Source organism: Chaetodon trifascialis, chromosome 7, assembly GCF_039877785.1.
Source record: "Chaetodon trifascialis isolate fChaTrf1 chromosome 7, fChaTrf1.hap1, whole genome shotgun sequence".
Classification (NCBI taxonomy): domain Eukaryota; kingdom Metazoa; phylum Chordata; class Actinopteri; order Chaetodontiformes; family Chaetodontidae; genus Chaetodon; species Chaetodon trifascialis.
Genome location: NC_092062.1, coordinates 8,788,937 through 8,806,477, shown reverse-complemented (window position 1 = coordinate 8,806,477; position 17,541 = coordinate 8,788,937). Strand labels below are relative to the sequence as shown.

General features: G+C 44.7%; 2 protein-coding genes and 1 pseudogene across 23 annotated transcripts in view; 1 reads left to right on the top strand and 2 right to left on the bottom strand.

Moving 5' to 3' along the window:
- The window catches only part of rims2a (regulating synaptic membrane exocytosis 2a), a 135,570-nt gene extending 130,710 nt beyond the window's left edge, over positions 1-4,860 (bottom strand). For all 21 annotated transcript variants that reach the window (XM_070966043.1, XM_070966051.1, XM_070966059.1 and 18 more), the window contains exon 1: positions 3,957-4,860. In XM_070966043.1, the coding sequence (XP_070822144.1) occupies positions 3,957-4,147 (191 nt within the window). In that variant the 5' untranslated portion in view covers positions 4,148-4,860. The remainder of the gene's footprint in view (positions 1-3,956) is intronic.
- An 856-nt stretch (positions 4,861-5,716) lies between these two features.
- LOC139333571 (DDB1- and CUL4-associated factor 13-like) lies at positions 5,717-13,022 on the bottom strand (annotated as a pseudogene).
- A 574-nt stretch (positions 13,023-13,596) lies between these two features.
- LOC139333566 (solute carrier family 25 member 32-like) lies at positions 13,597-17,263 on the top strand. 2 transcript variants are annotated; one of them, XM_070966038.1, is made up of 7 exons: positions 13,597-14,105; positions 14,362-14,507; positions 14,638-14,854; positions 15,308-15,462; positions 15,885-15,998; positions 16,180-16,325; positions 16,416-17,263. In XM_070966038.1, exons 4-7 carry the CDS (start codon positions 15,406-15,408, stop codon positions 16,540-16,542), a joined length of 444 nt encoding a protein of 147 aa, XP_070822139.1. In that variant the 5' UTR covers positions 13,597-14,105; positions 14,362-14,507; positions 14,638-14,854; positions 15,308-15,405; the 3' UTR covers positions 16,543-17,263. The 2 variants fall into 2 exon arrangements, with proteins under 2 accessions (XP_070822139.1, XP_070822138.1); XM_070966037.1 differs by having other exon boundaries at positions 13,613-14,105; positions 14,638-15,462.
- The last annotated feature ends 278 nt before the right edge of the window (positions 17,264-17,541 follow it).

The window sequence follows — 17,541 nt, the reverse complement described above, 5'->3', positions numbered from 1 at the left end:
AGTGTGACAGTGTACATAGCAACAAGATCAAATCTAAAACAGGGCTGAGGAATATGGCTGAAATTCAGTTGACTCACTGTGAAGAGTACGAATCAGCGTTCTGTGGCTCTAGAGATTTTTCCAAAAATATCTTTGATGATGTCATCAGGGTCATCTAAATGTGGCCTTTGAACCAACAAATGTTTAACAGGAAGTTCACATTCCAGACTAAGGGCTCGTTGAAAGACATGCACTTATACCAGGCATGGGAGGGTAGAAGAATTCTAGGACGCTGCATTATGGGGATTGTAGGATAGTGTTTTTAAAGTACAAATTATGGACACAAAGTTAGGGTATCTTAGTCTCTGCTGCTTCAATTTTGACCTTTTTTTCTTTTTCCATCTGTCTCTCACAAGTCTCCCACTTCAGTGGAAGTGTAATGCACAGGTGCAGTTGTTGATAGATTTTAATACTGAAACACTAATTGAAAATGATGTAAAAATCATTATTACAAATTCCAAAAAATATCTATTTTTCCAATATTGGGGCCCCGAGGACAAAAACGATCTCGGACAGGGGTCTTTAAACACAATGCTCATCTCTGAGACGAAACATCCTAACACCGCATGATACACATTATGTTCCTGATGCAGAAACAGAGCAGGAACGCAGGGCAGCCTTGGTCCTGTGGAAAAAAAAATGGGGGTGCCCAAATAGATGGCAGAGCAGCAGACACCTCAGAGCCCTGGAATAGCTGTATCTCAGTGGGAGTCCCTTATACAAGGCAGCCAGTATAATTAGCACTGTCGAAGGAGGTCCCTGAGTGAATGACACAGTCCCCCCAATTCATGAGTTGAACTCTGTCACAAGGAAGAACTGGGACTAGGATATTTACTGGGATGCTACTGTTGTGTCGTGTGGCCTTTAAAGTGGACAGACAGCTAAATCATCATCATGTGTCACAAATCTTGTCACCTAAAGGTCAAAGTTTTGCCATCTTTCTTTGGTGAGAGTGTGTGTGTGTGTGTGTGTGTGTGTGTGTGTGTGTGTGTGTGTGTGTGTGTGTGTGTGTGTACGCTCGAATATCAACCCATGCCCTTACATACAGGTAACACTATATGTAGTGAGAGAAATAGAAACAATGACAAAGCGTTAGAGGGTAGAGGTGTGAAAGAGAAAGTCAGAGTTAGGATGGAGAACATTACTACCCCCTCCTGCTCCCCTCTTCAAACCACCAAGCAGAACCAGAAAGCAGCCCTTGAGGACTGGAGGAATGGGGACAAAGGAGAAGTGGAGCCCCGGGCATTCTGTGGGTCACCCCATCACAGGCAGCTGATGCCTGCCTGTAGGATACCCAGTGTCTGGGTGGGGGTGGGGGTGGGGGTGAGCATCCCATAACCATCATTACTGTACTGCTCAGAGATTCACTGATGCATGGAAAGCAAAGACAGCTGATAGCGCCTGTGCATTCAGTTTAATGGAACACATGCACCTGGAGCCATGCTTAGTTGTACGTGTCTTTGTATGTAGAAATATTAAGATTATGAACTAATTATACTTCTATGGCTGCAGCTTTGATGAGCTTTCTAGGACAGAATTCTAAGAATGAGCTTTAGATGTGTAGAGCGCCGCCTTATGGACTTTAAGAAATGGATTGTCATTGGCGCAGCACACTTTCTACATGCAGACACGCACATATACGGGCCTGCTAAGAACGAGCAGCCTAAGAGAGGGTAGCTAATTACATGCGAGTCAGCAGCACTGGATTTCCATCCACGCTCTCTGTAGCACCTCCAGTGAGATGACAGCAAGTTGGCAAGCCCTGCAGCTGGAGGCTTCTCTCTCTCCCTCCCTCTCTTCTCCATCCCTCCATCCTCCCAGGATTCCCTCTGTTAGATTACACACTTCGATGTTCAAACTGCCACTTTCCCAAAAAGCCATCCAAGCCGCTGTGGGATTGGACCGTGACCGCGACAGCGCAGATGCACGGGCTATAGGGTTAGATGTTGCAGTGTGGGTGTTTGTTTCCGACACTGCTGAAAATGCTAGGAACCATCCAATGACAAGTTAATCCACTGCAGTTGTACCTATGCAAGGGCTGAGCATATTAATGCTCCTTTAGGATATGTTATGCTTGTGTGATTCATAGGCAAAGAAAGTGGGGATTTACTCTTTTGATGACTCATGATGAGTCACCTTGCACATATAGACTGAACACAGGAGAACTTGTCTTGCCGTGAAATATATTGAAATAAAACTTTACTATCGGGGCAAAAAAGGGGTCAAGAGGTCCTTCCTGCACACCAGAATCTCTCAAACACAACAAAAAGGTGGCAGCCAGCCCTTAATATTAACTCCATGTCTTTTGTCAGTGGCTAAGCATCTGCATTACAGCCCTGCTGGTGAGATAAAAACCCAGGTAACCAAGACATGCAGGAGACATGCCGTGCTGGAAACATAATTCTTATGCAAATTAGCATGCAAGCAATCGATACAAAGGCCTCTTTGACCGCCCGATGTCTTGTATGCTTTCAGCTTGTGTGGCCTGAAATCAGAGTTATCTAACATTATGGTCGGTCAGTCAGTCAGTCAGTCAGTCAGTCAGTCAGTCAGTCAGTCAGTCAGTCAGTCATGTCCCTGGCAAAGAACAGCCTCTTCTGCCCATGCTCAGTCATGATAAGGCTTTGACATCACTGTCAGACTAAGAGTGACTAAAACTGACAATCCCCTTTACCTCAGAGAAAGAAATAGGAAAAACACTCAGCTATTGGGGAGGAGGGGAGGACAGTGAAAGCAGAGGGAAGGCGGAAAAGGCCTGGATGATTCACACAGCACACACCGCAGCGGCTGAGGTAGCCATGTCTTGGAGTACATGAGTCATGTTTGTCATGCAGCAGCACTAGGTAGGGATTGCACAACTTTCACTCCATTAGGAATGCTGCCTTGGCCCAAATATTTACCCGATGATGGAGGACAACAGCTCCAGTGATAGTGGCAGACATCTTTTACACTAATGTCACTGGCCATGCTGGGAGGCTGCAGCAGCAGTAAAACCATGCCAGAGATCTCCAGCAGAAACTTGGATAGACTTACTCATCACTACGTGGTTTTTATGCTGCATTCAAATCAAACAGTCAGGTCGCTCGTCACCTGCCTTGTGAGCATGCAAGCATCTGCATCCTTTTCATTGAAGAAGAACACTACAAGAAAATCAACAGGATGGAAACATTTAAGGCCACAGCCCCGAAATCCCTCTCCTCTCATTAGCACGGCTTCCCTAAGCAGGTCAAACCAAATTTTTTAATTAACACTACATCAAGTGAGTGTGTTTTTACGACCCGGGCCAGCCCACAGAGTGTAATACTCCACCATAAAGCAGAGTTATGGCTCACGCGGTAAAGGTTAAAGCGACGATGGCGGAAACAGTCCGGTCCACCTTAAAAACTAAAAGCCTACAGTGGACAGCGCCGTGGTGCTGAAACAGCTCCGAGCGACATCTGTACACAAGAGGAGCGGGGGGGTCCACCGGGACTTTAACGTTGAAATCACACACACCCCGCGTGCGCCATCACCACAAAGGACACCTTAAATGATCTTTCCAGTGTCATATTGTGTAATCTCGGTGACGTTCGTGGGGAAAGGTTAAGCAATTTGGCGTGCTTTTTACGTGAAAATGGCGCCCGCTGCTGCTAACCCGGCCCACTGTAGTACAGCTCGAGCTACAACAAAGTGGGGGGAAAGAGGTTGGAGTGTATGCCGCATTATAAAATGATACTCAGCCATTCAAATAGAGTATCCTCTAAAGGGGGAGTCAAGAGACGACAAGCAGGCGAGGGGGGGATTCGCTGTCAAGAGGCAACATGATCCACCTGCATCTCACAGAGAGACGCTTACGGAAATTCACATTGTAACAGCAGCCCACAGACACCCGGGGTTATTCACCAGCAACGACAGCAGCCATGCCCGCCTTTTCTTACTTTAACATCGACTGTTCCTGCGCTTCCTCCTTCTTCTGTCGGTCCATGACACCGAGGATGATCTTCCTCTCCTCCTCGGTGAGGTGGCTGAGGTCCGGCAGCTCCGGCATGGCGCCGGCCGCTGAGGCGGCAGCAGCAGCAGCAGCAGCAGCAGGGCCAGGGCCGCCCCGGGGCCCGCGTGGAGCAGACATCTTTTACACACAGTGGCTAAAAAAAAAAATTAAAAAAAAAAAAAAAAACGAGAAAAATCACCGTCAACCAGCAGCATTCTGCGCGATATTTTTCTTACATTTCATGCTGTCAAAATGCAAAGCGGCGGTGGGATTTGCTGGAGGCACCGTGGCTCAGAGACGGCATGACATCTTGGTTGGGGGTATCATGCGCGTAGTACACTGTGCTGCAAGAAACAAGCGTCAAAATATGAATTACAGGCTTCACCCTCTTCTATTAAACGCTCATAATGGGCTTTATCAAACGTGCTGCAGCCCAATGAGCGCTGCCTGCGAGCGGGGAGTTCGCAATATTCAAGCTGTTGCAGGCTGAAACGGCGAATTTACACATGAAAACGTCTGAAACAGAAAACACTCGAGATTAGATACAGATGCCCTGAAAGGCTGCGAGAGTGCACGGGCTGTAAGGCTACAACCTTCAGGTATTCCAAACACACGCCTCCGTCCATCCATCCATCCACAGAGGAAAAGTAGAAAAATACATTTAGAGAACAACTCTTGCCTTTTATTTCGCAGTCATGTTAAATCCTGTCTAACCCATCGCGGCCATCCTTTAGAAAGCTTTTACTGGCATGTTGGAATAAAGCCGCCCGCTCCGTCCTTGTTTGTTTTCGTTTGGAGTCCTTAACCCTCCTCTGACACTCCGGTTAGCTCGCTCTCCTCCAGGTTGGTAATTCTTGGAGATTTCTTAAATGCACAAAAATGGATGCAATGAGAGAGAGAGGGTGGGGGGAGGGGGGGAGGGAGGGAGAGAGACAGAGAGAGAGAAAGATAGAGAGAGAGGAGGAGGGAAAAAAATCCAGATAGGAAGAAGAGGCGGAGCGATGGAAACACGTAGAAGAATAAAGCCGAGAGGACGCTGGATGTTCATTGACAGCAGGCACACAGCAGCCGCAAAAACACGGAGTGGAGGGACTGTGAGCAGCTGGAGCAGCGCTGCCACAGGAGCCTGATGCATATTTCATAACCAGATCATGACACAGTGAGAGCAGGGGGAGCTGTGGGGGGAGATACAGAATGTGACTGGTAGCGCAGGTGTGGCTGTGGTTCCAGTCAGCTCACACTGGCTGTGCTGGCAGCTAATGGGAGAAGTTTTGGGGATGGTAGTTTTGAGCAGTTATAAGAGGCCTGTGTGGATGCGCTTCATTGAAGGAATAAAAAAAATGCTGCGACAACTGAAGTGTCCGGGAGTCACACGTCACTATCTGTTTGGAAAACCAGAGTGGACTTCTTTAGCATCCAGATGCTTCAGTGTTTGATCACAACTTCACGTTCACGGCAGCCCTTTTGCAAATCCTCTCAACTGCCACATTCTCATCTGACTCCTGACTAAGACCACCCTCGTGGTCCCAAACCCTTCCCCAAACACAGCTCTCTCTCTCTGACGCTGCGGCACTGATCGGATTTGAAAGACAACATTAAGAGGATAGAGCCTCTACCTCATTATGGCTGTTAAGTAAATCAGCACCTTTGCAGTAATCTGCTGCAACAAGATCATGACTTTTTGGAAATGACATGTTTTCCCAGCTTACACTTAGTTTAGAAGTTTATCATAAATACACATCAGCAAATAAGAGTGTAGGTCCCTTAGAGATACAGAGTTGAGTGTGGTGTGCCAGCTAAAAATGTAATTAAATACTCCAGAACTGAGGGGGACCATGGAAAAACTGAAGGGAAAATGTCCTTGCCACTCTTGATGGTAAACCCACCTTCTTTGCCCTCTTTCAGGCTGGTTATTTTACAAACATCAGGGTTTAATGTCCAGTACAATGGCTAAAAGTCAACTTAAGATGTCACAGCATTAGCAAAAAAAAGTAGTAAAAAGTAGGAAACAACCTGAAGGCGTCAGTATGCATTGAAAGAAATGTTGGTCAGATCGTCTAATGTTGACGGCACTTCATGGAGCAGTTGGTCAGGTGTGAACAGAACAGCGTTTGAACTTCACTGCCAAGCTCTCGATGTCAGGATGAGGCTACGACAGCAAGCTTTTTCAGGAGCAGAACACTTTTGTCATGTGAAGCATACTGAAACCTTTACACCGTCTCTGCTAGTTTTAATAATCAACTATAGCACATTTCTTTCTTTAAACATGAGATCAATTTAATCTGTTCTTAATTCCTTAAACTGTCATAGTGGTGGGAATTAGTCACTCAAGTGAACGGCGGAGAAAGAATGCTTTGGAATTGGTGTCCTTGTACTTCAATTGGTCACTTGCTCTTCCCATGACCGACACATTCAACCTTTTTCTTTTATTCTTAAGTGAGAGCAGTCTGAACGTGTCCCATGTGGGTGTGATCTTGGGCTCCACCTCATCTCTCGATGGCAGCCCCTCTGTCCTATGCTCTCTTCTCTGCCTCCGTCTACTTGACCACAGTCACAACATGCTTCTCCTTCTCAGACACCACAGGAACTGTTCCGGGTTTGCTGTGCTTGCGGACATTACTCTCCCTGGAAAACAAAAGAGGAAGAGATGCGAGTGACTCAATCTGCTGGTGAGAATATTCAGGAAGGGATGGAGGGGGGGAGGGATCAGCAAACAGAAAGGACGAAGAGACTGAATATGAGACTGTTGACCTAACACCTACGTCAGCGACTACACTAATGCTCTCTGAAAATAATGCATACAGCATGAATAGTAAATCATTCACAGTCCAAACACATGACTGGTGTGTCACAATACCAGTAACCAGTAATTAGGAAAAAAAGGAAAAAGGAAAAAAAAGCCACAGACTGAGCTATGAATCACTGGACAGCAGGGCAAGCTGGGACAACCAATCCACCATACGAGCTGTAGATGAGTATGTAAGGCCTACTGAGACCATGTCACTGGGGGCAGTCCCATCTGTGAGATTTTCCATGAGGTCGGTGTGACTGCGCAGGTCAGACATACCCCATCACCTCTACAGCGACGCAGAGGGGACGTCGTGTCATTCCTATAGATAAATTAGCGAGCTCCGTTTTCCAAAAAGGAACCGAGAGGAGAAACAATGAACACGTACTTTCTGCGGCGAGCCTCCTTCATAATCCCCAGCTCCGCTCTCTGATGGTAGATGCTCTTCGGTAGATGTCGGTGATGGGCGATGCGTCTGATGTGCGGGTGGTGCTGGAACTTCTCCTTCAGCTTCTGACTGTAGTTGGTGGCAGCCCTCTCCCTCGGTGACAGCTACATGAAACAAGAGAGGATGAGTTTGTTAGAAAAGAAAAATGCTGTTGCCGTGTTCCAAAGTATCCCAAAAATGGCTTCTACGACTGTTTTCTGATCTGCCGTCATTATGGCTGAAGGTTAGTTAGATTCAGGCGGTTAAAACAGAAGAAAGGTGGGGTGGATTAAAAAAATGCAGCTCGCAGTGAGATTATTTTGTCAACTACATTGCTAAATATAGGGAACTGGTGAGGTCGAGGTCTTATTGAGCCAAGAAAACAACTTGGAAACATGAATCTAATGTGAGTTCGTTCACACAAAATTCATTTGCTTTTTTGGTTCATGATGTGTCGTGCTGGCAACAGACAGACATGAGTTGTATCAATCTTCTCATCTAACTTTTGGGGAAAAAAGCAAAAATGCTGCTTCTGAAAGACAACAGTAATTCATACTGCCACAAAACATCATTTTCAGGTAAACACTGGTAGTTTTAGGCATCTAAACCACCAATGCTGCTGTTGTTCTAGTGAGAAGTGTATCCTTCAGAACAGGCTACAGAGGAGGACCCTCTCTGAATGGAGAAGCAGGATACCTTCTAGAGATGAGTCAGTGGCCTTGTTACAGGCATTTAACTTGTAAAGTTGTATTGATACCTGCAGCGTGAACATGAATGTGAACAGCACAGTGGGCTCTGATGGTGAGAGAAGTGTCAGGCTGGAGATGGTTGCTGATATGATTCACCAACTTACTATATTTTACTTCTACTTCTTAAACAAGCCCATAAAAGGCTAGAAAGAGGCAGTTTGCATTCGCCTCAGGTGGCATTTTGTTAATTACTGACAGTTACCGGACCCTGTCTTACATCATAAACTGCTGGCCGGTACAGTAAGCAACTTCATTTTGACAACATACTCATTCAAAACGGAATCGATGTCCGTTAAAAAAGTGAAGACACCAGCTCAACAACATCCCTCCCTCTCTGTCTCCCTCGTAAAAACCACCAGCTACTCGTCCTGGCTGAGGCTGCCCTCCTCGAAGGCTTTTATTCTAATTAAAAGCAATGATTTGTCTCAGATTCAATTTGGTGGAGAAGAGCTGTTAGACGCTGATCCTGTTGGACTAAACTAATTCCCCTGGATACACACACGGTTAGGCTGCTAAACACTGTTTGTATAATCTCAACAAGATGGATATGAGATAGCAGAGGATGAGGCTTCATTTAGATTTTTGTTTGGATAGCGGGGATCATGTGATTTGTACCTATTTAGCACAGAAATATGAAAATACAACAGAGGCATGATTGCAGGGGCAGTCAAAAAGCTTGAAGAATGAGTTCAACATAGAGACAATTATTAGAGAGTCTACAGCAGCGTGCCAGGAGTCACACAGTGACGTCAAAAAGAAGTGAGCTGACTAGATCTCTGTAACCTGCTCCTCGCTTTGACCAGAGAGAAGAATGCATGGATCACAAGCTGATCTCTGCTTATGCTGCATCAAGTTTGATCCTTTTCTCAAACAGTCAAACATATGAGCAGCTGACGGTGTTATACCTACTAACTGCTAAAGCCGCAGAGTCCTCCAAAGACTGCCTGAGTGCTCGTGTTTCTTGCTCCTGGTCCTCACAGGAGAAGTTTCAGCCTCATTCCACTTGCCCAGGTCAAATGAGGAACTCATGCGCTTCTATCTGTAATCAATACAGCTGTCTCCACCGGCTGTGCGAAGCTCAAGCTGCACTCACACGCATATCTTTTTAAGCTTCAAGTCCACTTCACATGTGTAACTACATTGGCTGCGCATTGGCTTCGGACATGAGTGACCACACAGCAGCGTTACGCTGAACACTTCCAGTGCACACACGGGCAGAGGACTGAAGCCGTTCTTGCTGCGCTGCTGTTCCCTCTCTGACTTCTTTCTAGCAATGCCGCCATGTTCCCTGACATCAGCAATCAACTTGGTAAGCACAGCATGATTGCAAGCAGTAGAAATGATGGACGAACCCACAGAGATGAGACTCAATTTGTAATAATGTCCCATTCTCCTTTAATGATGCTACATGGTGTCTTTGATCAGACTGTAAATACCTGAATATTCTTCATTTGATCAATGGAGCACACAAGCCAAACAGTAACACAGCACATCAATGTCAGTCAGTCCAAACTTTCCAACCTTAAATGAATTGATAGTGATGAGTCGAGGCTCTGAGCGCAGGGCAAATAAATTTAACCGGACTGAAAATAAACAGGAGTTGATCGATTCGACATGTTTTAGGTCTCACAGAGGGCCTTATTTACACTGCAGTCAAGAGGCTGCTGCTGCAAAGTTATGAGGGAAAAAAAGTGATATGCTGCAACTGATAGAGAAGTCCCAATCGGCCCAGTGTGATGCCTTCAGATACAGACAAAGCCTCGATTCAGCATTTCAGCATTTCTTGATAATTAAAGACCCTTTCAGAACAACTTGATTGTTAATACTTCATTATGTTCAGAGTAGCCCGCTTTAAGTGATTGGCCGATTTAAACTGCTGATAGGAGCAGCCCTTGTCTGATCTCTTTAAGTGCAAAGCTTGCGAATAAATCTTCTCTTACACCGGGACAGTAAAACAAGTGCCAAAAGCGGGCCAATTTTCCACTCTGAAGCTGCATTAAGAGAATAAGCAAGGGTGAATCCGATTAGGAATGAAAGATGGCTGTTGGTGATGGCACATGAGACGCCATTGATTTTTATTAATCAGCCATAACTGGGATTTGGGGCACTGGAACACTTCCCAGCATTTTACAGGAGCTTTATGTGACAGTTGAGCATACATTAAGGCCATCGTTTCTGCTAGCACAGCCTATATTACGTGAACAGAATATACACGATCCTTATTAAACCAGATATTAAAAGTCAATAGAGATGTGAGCGTTTTAGCTGAATCTTTTGTTGCCGATCTGACAAACAACCGCACAAGTCTTTTGAGTTTTTTGGACTTCCACCTGCCACAGGAGTAGCTGTGCCAACTGGTACATTGTACTTATTGAGAATGATTCTACCCTAAGTCAGCATCCATCAGGGCATTTGGCAACAGGAGCTCCTGGCACAGTCCCCCACGCTTACCCTGCTGAGGTGGGCCCAGGGCCACAGCTGTGTGGAAGAATGCAGCGAACTCATAAAACAAGATCAGGTAAGAGACTGGAGGGACATACAGTATACAGTGCATCTGACAGCTGAGGGAAATACAGCTGTTGATTGGTACACAGGCCACCACTAATAAGCAGCAAGCTGCCTTAAATATGAAAACAGCTGAAAACACAAGTGGAAGCAGGAACGACAGAGAAGACAAGGCAGGACTCACCACTCCGAGCTTCTCAGACGCGTTGGCTTTCCACAGTCGGATATTCATTTCATCAGACCCGCTCAGGATGTATTTGCTGTCTGCTGACCACTTTATGCAGATGACATGCTGCATGCGTTTGGTGTGGTACACTTCCCTAAATTTCAAAGAGAGAAAAAAAAGAAAGAAAAAGAAAAAAAAATAAGGCAGCACAGCACCTTTGTTAGCAAACAAAATAAGCACATATACAGAATCAAGTGTTACAATACACAGGATTACCACCACTCACTCTGACCAGGAACACGATGCTGCTGCAACACTTATCATAAACCTATAAATAATGTTTTGGATTGCTAACAGCAGTGTCGCTTGTTAAAATCCCAGGTTTTGTGGACCTATTCATCTAATTTGTGGCTCTACAACAATGTCACACTTCTTCCTGCTTTACTCTCACTACCATGGCCCTGGTGTGATTAATTGAGACCACTGTTAATTTTACTAACCTGTTATGACAAGTCAAAATGTGCTGTATAAAAGGTCTATACTGGCAGGAAAAAAATATATATCCACACATTGCCAAGTTCCAAATGTTCTCAGATGTTTCTACAACACAGTTATTTAGCATTGTAAGGCTGGACCTGGCCTTGATGTGATGCTACTGCAGCACAACTGTGGCTATTTGTTCTGGAGCTCGACAAAAGAACAAAGAGCACTGCATGTCCCATTACGTCACATAGCGACCAAATAAATGCTATGTCTTGTTTTGTTTTTTTGGTGGGTAAGAAGGTCAGTCATAACAACTAGCATGCCATACTAGCTTTATCACCAAGAAACTATTATCAGCTATGCTAGCCAATAGGTTGATTTCACAGCAGACATTTTGAGTTGCCATAGTAGGTAAGACACGGGTGCTGCTGTTTCTTTAGTTTAAATATCAATAAACCACTCAAAAGGTATGATGTGATCCAATCAACACAGTCTGATCATGTATATATATACAGAATAAAGTAAATATACAGAGTAAAGTAAAAGCCTTGTATTGCTTACTCTACTGCGACTCATTCAGACCAGCAGAAATAGTAGTTGATTATGGACCACTAATATAATCACTGTAGACATATAACACAAAGACAACGGTCATCTTTTATACTGGTGTTACTGACCTGCTGCGGCCACCATCCTTAGGGAAGATTCGGATGGTTTTGTCAAAACTGGCAGATGCAAACTCTTTCCCAGTGGGAGAGTAGTCAAGATCCAGCACTGCAGAGACATGGTCCATGTGCACTGTGACTGGCTGCTCCAGGTACCTCATGTCATATGTGTAGAGACTGAGGAGATGAAGAAAGAGCAAAATTAGGCCCATGAATAAAACTGCACTTTACTGGAAAACACATCAGTAAAACAACAATGGGAAAGTGCATTTATCTCCCATCTGTTTTGAAGGTCTGACAATGATGCAGAGCTCAACATTTTTACATGTAAGAATCCTTCTGTTGGAGTACTGACTCTTGAGCAGGTGAACAGAAGACTTCATTCAGTGCACAAGTACTATCACATGCATTACTCTCCCTGCAACAATCTTCAACACCCTCAACTCACTTGTAGTCTTCATTTGACTTCAAAGGCCATCAGCAGGGTGGCGGATTTAAAGAAGTCTGACTAGAACCAGTTTGATGTGAGTATGGACATGGACAAAGCGTTCTTCACTCAGGGACAAGACAGGGCCCGTCTGAGTTTGGTGGAAACATTGTGTCTTACCTCCACAGGGTTGAAGCGGAGAGAGCTGAAGCTGTCGATGCCCCAGGTGAAAGAGCGGATTGGGCTGCTCCTCTGCTCATCCCAGATGTCCACCTGCTGGCCACATGTTGCAAACACAGCCTCCTTCCGGTGGTGGTCCAGTCCTGTGAAGACTGTCTGCAGGGGGCAAGTATCTTTTCTTACAATAATAAAAAAGTGATATTTCACTGTCCCTTGAGAGGACAGAGGCCATGGTCATCAAAAGAGCAGGATTTTACCATAATCACAATGTAACCACAACTGTCTTTGATAACAACACTACAGCAGACGCCCACTGATCATACCTTGCCCAGAATAGTGTTGAGTGGCTCCTCTTCCTCTCCATAACCTGGCACCTCTATTTTCCATTGCTTGATTGTTTTGTCGTCACCAACCTGTCACAGTCAGCATGCCGAGACAGAAAACAGAAGCTGCATTGGCGGTCAGCTAATTAAAGAAGACTGGGAAAAGTCTTCTGAGATGTTGCAGGGCAGCAGTCACCGTAAAGAAGGATGTTCCACAGTGGCGGACGACCATTCCCCGGACAAAACCTTCATGTGCTTGGAGCGTGCGGACACATTCGCGTTTGGTCAGATTCCATACTTTCACCTAAGGATCGGGGGGAATGCAGCCTATCCCAGCTTCAACGGTCGAGGGGCGGGGTACACCCTGAACCGGGCGCCAGCCGGTTGCAGGACAACATGCAAAGACAGACAACCATTCACACTCACACCTAGGGGCAACTTTAGAGTCACCAATTAACCTAATGAGCATGTTTTTGGTCTGTGGGAGGAAGTCGGAGTACCCGGGGAGAACCCACGCATGCACGGGAAGAAAATGCAAACTTCAGAAAGGCCCCGCCCGGGGATCGAACCGGCAACCTTCTTGCTGTGAGGCAATACATAATCGACATAATGATTAAGTATTCAGCATTCTTTAAGAGATAAATAATGAGAAAATACACAGGCTTGAACAAATGTGAACTGTAAATTTTTCATGGAAAATTTTGAAACTCTTATTACTGTCGTTTTTATCAGCGTCATTCAGATGTCTTGAGACCATTTAAAAAAAAATCCCATTCACATTTTCAACGTCAACAAAGTTCAGTGCTGATCCCCCAACACATACCTATTTCATCTAAAGTGGTTTTATTTTGAAGGTTACAACCGGAAGCACCTTAAATTATTGCAGCTTCACAGATAGTTAATACTAGCAGCAAGGTCGCGCAGTGGCACCGTTGCATGACATGATGTTTAATGTTACAGCAGCTATGGAGTATTACCGCATGTCAACAACGTGGCTCGACTTAGTTAGAAAATGAAGAAGTTTCCGGGAATTAGTACCGTCTGTATACCACATTTGCATTTTGCCCCAGTGTTACTGAGTCGTCGTCTCACTGGTTTAAGATTTTAGCATTACCTTACCTCGCGGTGTTAACACAGCTAGCTGACAGGAGCTAGCTAAAAGTTAATTACGAGTAAACATGAGCTCCGCTCCAAATCCAGGCGCCGTTAGCGTCCCAGAACCAGGTCTGTCACGTAAACCTATTTCTGCCTTCTCAATAGCCGAACACGTCCGACAGGTCTTTAATCATGTCAAGATAGAAAATCTGGTCGCGGGACTCAGTGGAGGTGTGGTGTCAACACTTGTGCTTCACCCTCTGGATCTGGTCAAAATCAGATTTGCAGGTATAATGTTTTTCAAGTCCTGATCACTGTATGTCGTAATCATGTCATCGGTAATGCTTAATAATAATAATACCGCTGAGGAGCTCTGGGAAGTGTGAACCTACTGTTTCTGTTGCTTGCATGGAAACATATGTTCAGCACTCCTGTTAGAAATCGTATATTTTTAAATTGATTTGCTTGATGACAGCGATACCATGCTGCTATGGCTTTCAGACGACATGACTTAACAAAGGTATTTGATGTCCTTTCAATATAGTAAGGATTGGATTTAAGACCAAAGTACAGTGGCATATTGCACTGTATGAAGAGTGTGTGGCTGCAGGAGGGACTGAGAGGACTGTACCAGGGAGTGACACCCAATGTTTGGGGTGCTGGATCATCTTGGGGTCTCTACTTCTTGTTGTACGTAACCTATAAGCTATAAACCATTCGGACCATGTCTGCGTCATGCTATTTTTCATGAATTGTTTTGGGCTTTTAAAAGGAAATGTAACTGTAACATGTCTTATTTCCCACACTCCCTCCCTTACAGCTACAGTGCAATCAAAGGATACACGAAGGAGGATCGTCAGACTGAGCTGAGTGCCACGGAGCACCTGGTCTCTGCAGCTGCAGCAAGTTGGCCTTACGTGGAACTGAACACTGCGGCCCTGCTGACACACACACACCATCAGCACACAGTCAACAACAACAGCCAGATAATACTGCTCTGAGCTGGCTTCCTCAGGCAGGAGGCAAACACAAATTAGGTTAAACTAACTCCTTCTGTTCATTTTAGTTTCACAGGGGCACATTGATCCGCCTCCCACGGGCCAGTTAAAGTTAGGGGCTGAAAGTGAAGCTTCTGTAGGGTTTTTATTAGAAACACCTGACTCGTAGTTTGCCCACACAACAGCCTTTCACGCATGAAGCATTAAGCTAGAAATGCTCTTGCTGCTCAGATGGCATGTTGGGATCTAATGTGAGTCAGGAAATGGCACGATACCAGCATGTCGTTCTTTAAAAGAGGTTAATTAGTTTCATGGATTCATGGTGTCAATGTGACTATACTCTCACCATTTTATAATAGATGTCAAGACGTGCTGTTAATAATGTTAAAAACACTTAACGGTTATTAAAGTAGCTGCTGAATGCACTCCAGAGAATCTGTTTGGTACATGCGGTCAGCCTCACTCTTAATGTGCCTTCCTGTCCTCACCTAGGCGCCCTAACGCTCACCATAACTAACCCAATATGGGTGACCAAGACCCGACTGGTGCTGCAGTACAATGCTGACCCAACTGGTAAACAGTACAAGGGGATGATCGATGCTCTGGTCAAGATCTACCGCCACGAGGGAGTGCCCGGACTGTACAAGGTTAGATATCAGGGGTATCTTTGTATGTTCAATATAGCAGTGCACAAGATGCTTGTTTTACCCAATGACAGGTAAGCTGTTTGGTAGAGGAAATACTACAGCAACAGTTGCCCTTTGACCTACTGGGCTGAAATGCTGGTTTGTATTGATCATGAATCACCACTAGAGGGCATCACCAGCCTACATTAGATTTAGTGGAGAACTCAACAACCCCTGGGTTTTGGCCATAACATCTAGAATTTTTAAGGTACATTTTAGCTTTATGTGAATTCTATTGTCCTGGCAGGATAAAAACCTGATAAATTAGCTTTTAAATAAGCACATGCCTACAAATATAAGGCTTCCCCACTTCTACATGATGGATATTGTGGATATATTAGTACGCCATGAAAGATTGACTTCCAATAATATGCTTGTCATAGGGTTATGTTCCTGGTCTGTTTGGCACATCTCATGGAGCACTGCAGTTCATGGCCTACGAAGAGCTCAAGAGAGACTACAACAAATACAGGAAAGCGCCTTCAGATTCAAAGCTGGTGAGTCATTAACCCCATCTGTCACAAGCAGTCTGGAGACAAGCTCAGCGTTTAATAAAACTCAGGCTTGTAACTTTTCAGTTTAATAAAACTCTGCCCACAGTTGATAACTAGCAGTGACTCATCAGTTTTCCTACTTTGCTCCCTCACTCTCTCTCCATCTGTTTATCTGTGTAAACAGAACGCATTGGAATATATCACAATGGCAGCATTATCCAAAATATTTGCTGTGGCCACAACATACCTATATCAGGTGGTGCGAGCCCGCCTGCAAGACCAGCACAATAGATACAATGGAGTTATTGATGTCATCAGACGGACATGGAGGTATGATACTGATCCACTCACAAAGCAGCCGAACATGCCATCTAGTCTCAGTGTCTAAATTTTTTTTTTTTTTCCCCCTTGTCTCGGCAGGAACGAAGGCGCCATTGGTTTCTACAAAGGCATCATCCCCAACGTGATTCGTGTCACTCCTGCCTGCTGCATCACCTTCGTAGTTTATGAGAATGTGTCTAGTTTCCTTCTGGGAAAACATAAATGAGGCTTTAAAGCATGGCATGGATAGCTGCAACGACTCTGAGCCATTCAGACGCACAAGGCGAAAAGTATGAGACTGAAAGCGAACCCTATGCACAGTGTGCGTGTAAATGTGCTGATGTGAAACGGTCATTTGCACTGAATGAATGAAGAAGATGCCAAACTGTCTAATGGAATGAACTGTGTTTAGTTTTTTGTTTGTTTTTTAAATACAAATTGTGTTTTAGTGAAATGTGATGATGTTGAAGATGGCATTTGTCACTGATGCATAACAGACACTTTGACTCATGGGAAAATCATGTTGCCGTACACACCAAAGGACATGCTGCCACGATGTTTGTCTTTTTTAAAAGTGATGTGTGTATCAGCATATCATGCTCATGTCAGAGGAGGTTGCTCAGTGTTTCCCCATAGTTCTGTTTCCGTTTGGTGTTTTCTGATGGCAGAAAGGGACGCAGGCTGAAATGTGAAAAGCTGATTATCAACAGCAAATCTTCTCAGGTTTCCAGTTGCCTGTGTGTGTAAAATGAGTTTGTGTCTTAAATTATTCCTTTACAGACCACAGCGACGGAGGTGATTTTAGTTCCCGACACACCAACACATTTATCCCTCAGTTCATAGGTTTGTTCAGATTATCTTTGTTTGCTGGCAACAAATCATAAACTGCATTGTCAGTATTTGATACAGACAAATACATTAAATCTATTGCTTTTGTGGCTACACTGAATTAAATGTGTGGTATTTCAAAGCTGCTCAACAAGGAGTCGTATAGTTTGTGTTCGGTTCTTTAAAAAAAGACTTTATTAACAGTAATAATGAATACAAACAGGTCACATGAGTACATAGTTCAAATATCGTCAGTGTCTTGTTGCGATGTCTGTTAAATGGTTACTGTAAACCAACAGCAGCCATGAGCAGTACAGCTACAGTACAAAGTTTATGTAAGACAGAATGACACAGTATTCTTGTTTATAGGCCTGTCAACTAGTATGGCACTGAAAGA

Coding starts and splice junctions, on each gene's coding strand:
- LOC139333566 (XM_070966038.1), top strand. CDS start 15,406: ATGATCGATGCTCTGGTCAAGATCTACCGCCACGAGGGAGTGCCCGGA. Junction 15,999..16,179: donor CGCCTTCAGATTCAAAGCTG/GTGAGTCATTAA, acceptor CTGTGTAAACAG/AACGCATTGGAATATATCAC. Junction 16,326..16,415: donor GTCATCAGACGGACATGGAG/GTATGATACTGA, acceptor TTGTCTCGGCAG/GAACGAAGGCGCCATTGGTT.